At 37.2% G+C, this 7,577-nt stretch overlaps 1 protein-coding gene across 5 annotated transcripts in view; it reads left to right on the top strand.

Moving 5' to 3' along the window:
• The window catches only part of kif6 (kinesin family member 6), a 133,051-nt gene extending 126,534 nt beyond the window's left edge, over nt 1-6,517 (top strand). For 4 of the 5 annotated variants that reach the window (XM_063006996.1, XM_063007000.1, XM_063006997.1 and 1 more), the window contains one exon: nt 4,968-5,106. In XM_063006996.1, coding sequence (XP_062863066.1) covers nt 4,968-4,999 — 32 coding nt within the window. In that variant the 3' untranslated portion in view covers nt 5,000-5,106. Of the gene's footprint in view, nt 1-4,967; nt 5,107-6,320 lie in introns of those variants that run through there. The other variant, XM_063006998.1, reaches the window with a different exon arrangement.
• The last annotated feature ends 1,060 nt before the right edge of the window (nt 6,518-7,577 follow it).

Raw genomic sequence — 7,577 nt, forward strand, 5'->3', positions numbered from 1 at the left:
TGTGATACACTGTACATACATACATACATACATACATATACAGTAGTGTTCAAAATAATAGCAGTCCAACACCATTAACCTGATAAATCACTGTTTTTAGTAGAAGTGATATTTCTACATAGCAAAGAATTGACTTGAAAGTGTAGTAGAGTAATAAAAACAAAACAAACCCAACAATTAGGACATGCATCCCACTCATTCTGAGTAATCGAAGCATTGCTTGAAAGGGGGTTGTTCAAAATAATAGCAGTGAGGAGTTCAATTGGTGAAGTCATTCATTCTGCAGAAGAACGGGTGTCAATTTTGGCCCTTATTTAATGTAGGAGGGTGGCAAATGTTGCACAGGTTGGTCATAGCACATTTCCTTTTGAAATACTGGGGAAAATGAGTTGTTCCAGACATTGTTCTGATGAACAGCATACTTTGATTAAAAAGTTGGTTGTAGAGAGAAAAAACATACAGAGAAGTGCAGCAAATTATAGCCTGCTCAGCTAAAATGATCTCAAATGCCTTGAAGTGACAACCAAAACCTGAAAGATACGAAAGGAAGCGTGGAACTACTGTTCAATTGGATCGAAGATTAGCCAAAATAGCAAATACTCAGTCAATGATCACCTCCAGAAAGATCAAGGAACATCTAAATTTACCAGTGAGTACAGAAGATGATTAAATGAAGCCAATTTACCAGCAAGAACTCCTTGCAAAGTCCCGTTGTTAAGAAAAAGACGTTTCCTGAATGGGTTAACATTTGCCAAGGAACACATTGACTGGTCCAAAGAGAAATGGCTCAACATTTTGTGGACTGGTGAAAGCTAAATTGTTCTATTTGGGTCTAGTGGCCGTAGACAGTATGTCAGACGACCCCCAAGCACTGAATTCAAGCCAAAGTTCACTGTGAAGACAGTAAAGCACGGTGGTACAAAATGATGATATGGGGATGTTTCTCATACCATGGTGTTACACCTGTTTATCGCATACAAGGGATCATGGATCAGTTTAAATATATCAGAATACTTGAGCAGATCATGTTGCCCTATGTCGAAGAAGAAATGTCCTTAAAATGGGTGTTTCAACATGACAATGACCCAAAACATCTTGGTTACAGACAAACAAGATTGAGGTAATAGAGTGACCAGCCCAATCCCCTGACCTCAATCTCATAGAGAACTTGTGGGCTGAAATCTGAAACGCGTTTTTTTGAGGCAAAACCCAAAATTGCAGAAGAACTGTGGAATGTCGTCTAATCATCCTGGACTGGAATACCTGTTCAGAGGTGCCAGAAGTTGGTCGACTCCATGCAACACAGATCTCGGAAACAATTGTTCTGCCACTAAATATTAGTTCAGTAATTTAAAGTAAAGTGAAACCTCAAACATTTTTTCATGTTATAGATACATTTTTTGAGTTTTTAAAGAAAAATGCTGCACTGCTATTATTTTGAACAGCCTAATATTCATTTTTCTTAATTTTCTGTAAAGGATTGACACAAACTGACTAAATTTTGTTAATGTTTTGATTTAGAATTGAAAGTGTAGTATTTTCAGTGCATTTGCATTTATGGAAATAAAAGTTATTATAATGATTTTGTGCTTTATTCGCTTTTTTTAAATCACTGCTATTTTTTTGAACACCACTGTATATTATATAACCTTGAGCTATAGATGGTGTCTTAATATGAGTTTAAATTAACTGGTTTTGGATCTGAGCGTACCGAAAAGTAAATAATTCCTAAATAATGTTCATTTAGTTTGATTCTTGCTCTGGGTATCAAATCCTTGTCGAAATTTGATTGTTGTCAATTGCCTCAGTAAATTAAGCGGGCGGCACGGTGGGTAGCACTGTCGCCTCACAGCAAGAAGGTCCTGGGTTTGATCACAGGGTTGGGTGGTCTGGGTACTTTCTGTGTGGAGTTTACATGTTCTCCCCGTGTCTGCGTGGGTTTCCTCCGGGTGCTCTGGTTTTCTTCCCACAGTCCAAAGACATGCAAGTGATGTGAATCGGAGACACTAAATTGTCCACGACTGTGTTTGATATAACCTTGTGAACTGATGAACCTTGTGTAATGAGTAACTACCGTTCCTGTCATGAATGTAACCAAAGTGTAAAACATGACGTTAAAAACCTAATAAGCAAACAATCAGTAAGTTAAGCTGTGACTGTAAACACATTATTTAGAAAGCTACCTGTTCGTTCAGGTTATTATGTTATAAACAAATATCTGTTTCGATGCTGAATTCTGTATTTGGAACTAAATTCTAATTAATGCACCATATTTACATCTTTTAACACTCAGATTCAGTATATCCTTATCATTTTTATTGCTAAATTGGTACAATATGTTTACTTTGCAGTTATGTATAGGGTGGAAAAAATATTAGAACTGGATAGAAATTATATACAGTGTATCACAAAAGTGAGTACACCCCTCACATTTCTGCAGATATTTAAGTATATCTTTTCATGGGACAACACTGACAAAATGACACTTTGACACAATGAAAAGTAGTCTGTGTGCAGCTTATATAACAGTGTAAATTTATTCTTCCCTCAAAATAACTCAATATACAGCCATTAATGTCTAAACCACCGGCAACAAAAGTGAGTACACCCCTTAGTGAAAGTTCCTGAAGTGTCAATATTTTGTGTGGCCACCATTATTTCCCAGAACTGCCTTAACTCTCCTGGGCATGGAGTTTACCAGAGCTTCACAGGTTGCCACTGGAATGCTTTTCCAGTCCTCCATGACGACATCACGGAGCTGGCGGATATTCGAGACTTTGCGCTCCTCCACCTTCCGCTTGAGGATGCCCCAAAGATGTTCTATTGGGTTTAGGTCTGGAGACATGCTTGGCCAGTCCATCACCTTTACCCTCAGCCTCTTCAATAAAGCAGTGGTCGTCTTAGAGGTGTGTTTGGGGTCATTATCATGCTGGAACACTGCCCTGCGACCCAGTTTCCGGAGGGAGGGGATCATGCTCTGCTTCAGTATTTCACAGTACATATTGGAGTTCATGTGTCCCTCAATGAAATGTAACTCCCCAACACCTGCTGCACTCATGCAGCCCCAGACCATGGCATTCCCACCACCATGCTTGACTGTAGGCATGACACACTTATCTTTGTACTCCTCACCTGATTGCCGCCACACATGCTTGATACCATCTGAACCAAACAAATTAATCTTGGTCTCATCAGACCATAGGACATGGTTCCAGTAATCCATGTCCTTTGTTGACATGTCTTCAGCAAACTGTTTGCGGGCTTTCTTGTGTAGAGACTTCAGAAGAAGCTTCCTTCTGGGGTGACAGCCATGCAGACCAATTTGATGTAGTGTGCGGCGTATGGTCTGAGCACTGAATGGCTGACCCCCCACCTTTTCAATCTCTGCAGCAATGCTGACAGCACTCCTGCGCCTATCTTTCAAAGACAGCAGTTGGATGTGACGCTGAGCACGTGCACTCAGCTTCTTTGGACGACCAACGCGAGGTCTGTTCTGAGTGGACCCTGCTCTTTTAAAACGCTGGATGATCTTGGCCACTGTGCTGCAGCTCAGTTTCAGGGTGTTGGCAATCTTCTTGTAGCCTTGGCCATCTTCATGTAGCGCAACAATTCGTCTTTTAAGATCCTCAGAGAGTTCTTTGCCATGAGGTGCCATGTTGGAACTTTCAGTGACCAGTATGAGAGAGTGTGAGAGCTGTACTACTAAATTGAACACACCTGCTCCCTATGCACACCTGAGACCTAGTAACACTAACAAATCACATGACATTTTGGAGGGAAAATGACAAGCAGTGCTCAATTTGGACATTTAGGGGTGTAGTCTCTTAGGGGTGTACTCACTTTTGTTGCCGGTGGTTTAGACATTAATGGCTGTATATTGAGTTATTTTGAGGGAAGAATAAATTTACACTGTTATATAAGCTGCACACAGACTACTTTTCATTGTGTCAAAGTGTCATTTTGTCAGTGTTGTCCCATGAAAAGATATACTTAAATATCTGCAGAAATGTGAGGGGTGTACTCACTTTTGTGATACACTGTATATAGAGACACACACAAACACACGTGTAAAAAAGCTAGTACAGAATTGAGACAGCCTTCACCTCTGTGACAACTTTAATCTTCTTTGAATTGTCTTGAAAGGTTTGTAATAGGATGTTAGACAATTCTCAAGTTTTTTTTTCATTCTATGATGATGAAAGTGAAAATCAACAGTCTGTTCTAGTTTGCAGTTCTTAAAAAGGTTTAATGATTTTTAATTGGAGGATCAGGGAGGTGCAGTATGTATGAGGACTTCATATTGGAATATGGAAACGTTATCAGGAAACACTATTTGTTCAATAGAGTCCTGTAAATATGTTTTATATTTGTCTGCTGATAAACGATCATGCCAGGAATTATTGAACCCAGTAATTTCAACCAGATGGCTGCACTTACCATTATGGCTTTACTGTAACAGTTGGCAGCAGACATGAAGAGTTGAAAACATTCTATAGCTTGAATGTAGAATACATGTTCTACAGTAGAAGCTGACTCAGAAATCAATATGACCTTTTCTATAGCTTAAAGCTCTTCCAGTAAGCTCTAAGTTGTACTATACCCTGTATTTAATAATTTTTGAGCAGTGTAATGCTCATGACTCATGATTGTTGTTAGATTGGATTATAGAGGTGCTCACTGAGTTGGCTCTATTTTCGGGTGCATAACAATCATTCTGTAAAGTGTTGTCTATCATTGTTGCTGAGTTTTGATTTCTGTGCCTTTTTTTTTTAAACAAAATTACTTAGTTAATTATTAGTTCAGGCACCTTTTTGTGTCCCTAATGTTGGAGTTTCTGATATTTTGTCCATCACTTTAATTATTATTGAATTTAATTTAATTATTAATAATTATTATTATTTGTTGTTGTTTTGTCTTCTGATCATCACATGTGTGTGTGTGTGTGTGTGTGTGTGTACGTATGGTAGTAAAAGAAGAAGAGAGAACATGGAAACATTAGAACCACTGAAATGCTGAGTTGCTGTTTTGTGTTTGCGCAGTCACTGTGTGTTTGGGTGGTTTTCCTGAGATGAGCCTGTCAGGCAATAATAAACTCTTTGCTCCTTTTCCAGAGGGTCTCATTGCCTTTCGAATACACACGCACGCACGCACGCACACACACACACACACACACACACACACACACACACACACACATACACATGCACACACACTGACAAATATTGCAGCCAAAAGCCAGATTTGAACTGAATTATTTTTTAGGGAGATACTGAGTAATATCATCTTTTACATTTGGTACTAGGTTATTTTCTTCTGTTCATTTTGGCCGTGTCAGTGTTTATTCCCTATGTTATCTGAGAAAATAATTAGTGTTTTTCTTTTTTGACCAACTCCAAAGTGGTCCGCACATGTTAAAACCACTTACACCAACCCCTGAGATTTGGCAATGCACATGCTGCCTGTCATAAATCCAGCTAGAGACCATGTGATTTTAGATGTCTAATACAATTCTTTTATACACACCCTGTATGACATTATTCTGTCATGCATCACGTTGTATAATGGAGATAATATGATCATAATGCAAGAAATGTATTGTGTTTTCGTTTCACGAAAAAAATGAAGTTAATTAAACAAACACAAAGTTCTGGTATATTAGGGTTTTTTATTTTTTTGGAAAAAAGAAAATCTGTATGTGGCTGATTAAAATATGGAATGTTTGTTCCTGAATTTAAACTTAATATATTAGGGTTTTTATTTCTGTCCTTTATGTGTGTGGTAGCTACAATAGCTATTTCACCTCACTATAAAAGAATGGAATAAAGTACCAGATTAATAAATGTAAGTTGTTTGTTAATTAAAGTAAGCAATTAATTTTGGTCATTGTGACACCAAAAGTGAATCTAAAGATTACAGGCAATGCTGAAGCACATTAAAGGTCTGATTTTATTAGCTACAGGTAGAAACCCTTACTTTAGCCACACAGTATTTTAATAAGAATTTATGTTATTTTCAGTTCATTAAACATTAACATTAAATGTGCTTAAAACATCCAACATTCATAGGATGCATTTTTCTCAGAATGTCTGCTGCTGACTTTTGCATGTGCTAGGGATCCATAAAGGTGTTAGAAACCACCTCATGGTAATCATTAGGAGGAACGATTGCTTGGTATGGTCATATAACAGCTAATTAATATAAGGCAATTTTACAGACTTTGGTGCAAACATTTACTATAAAATCTAATATATTTTTGCAGGATTCTGTTTTTGCTAACTCAGACTAACTTAGCTAAATTGTTTCCATTATTGTTCTTTTAGGAGTGGCACCAGAATAAATCCAGAGGAAGAGGATCTAAAGCCTTGAAGAACATGGGCACTGCTTAGGGATGTGGGTTTGTCTAGCAAACAAATACTCAACAGAGACATTACATCAGAAAAGGTCAGACTGTCTGAACACTTTGTTTCTTTAAGTCAGAAATTATTTTTTTACACACATTAAAATGAATAATTCTAAACAGTTATATAGAATGGCTAGAATAGAATGCCTTTATTGTCATTGCACAGCGCACAACGAAATTTTTGAGCATCTATATATAGCATATATATAAATGTATTTACAAATAAACATACACATCTAGATACAAAAATACACATATATTTAACAATCACACAGTGAGTTTTTACCAGTGATTTCCAAATTCACTGCTTACACATCATGTTTAACAAAAGGCGTTGACCTTTTTGGGACATAGCTATAAAGTTAGAGATCCCAATGTCCTAAATATTCACTGTTGCAATGCAATAATTACAACATTCAAAACAACCAGACTCATATTAAACCTGCTTATAAGAGGTTGCTTATAGTTTTTGTTCACATGCGCGGTAACAAAGGCAAAAACTTAATGAGAAGCAAAATGTCACCAAGTTCATGGTTAGAGATTTGGGTTCACCATGTTATTCATTTTAAAATTAAATTTTAATGCCACCTACTGATTTTCAAATAAAAAACCAATTGGCTGAAACTGCTTTGTAACTGGATTAAAAAATGTGATAAAAGAATTTAAGTTGTTTAAGGCAGGAAACCAAAATACTAGTAAAAGATTCGGTAATTTGATGTCCTGGCTTAAACGACTTTCCTCTCGCCTGTTGGAAGGGAACGTTCTGGTAATGATTGTGCATGTCCAGGCAGTAGTCAGTAACCTAGCAGCAGCATAAATCCTGCTGCAGGCGCTAATCCAGGCTGAGCAAATGTTTTCACAAGCTATCATACAGCCCTAAACGGCTCAGATGTCTGAGATGTCGTATCGAGATCTGGACCTGTTTGCCTGAGTCAACAAGTCATGGATTTTTTTATTTTTCTTTTCTTTTCCGGACATGTTGTTTTATTGATTTTTAATAATATGTCAGCTTACTTATCAAATCCTGTTAAATATGATCAGCTGTTGTTTCTACTTTTTCCATTATAAACTGCCTGTCAGGTGATTTTGTTAACTTGTTTCCAGATGCAGACATGCCTATTTTACCACATTTCTTCTGCTTAATCTATTACTTTATTAAAATCAACTACATTTTATT

The sequence above is a fragment of the Trichomycterus rosablanca genome, chromosome 13 (genome assembly GCF_030014385.1).
Source record: "Trichomycterus rosablanca isolate fTriRos1 chromosome 13, fTriRos1.hap1, whole genome shotgun sequence".
Classification (NCBI taxonomy): Eukaryota; Metazoa; Chordata; class Actinopteri; order Siluriformes; family Trichomycteridae; genus Trichomycterus; species Trichomycterus rosablanca.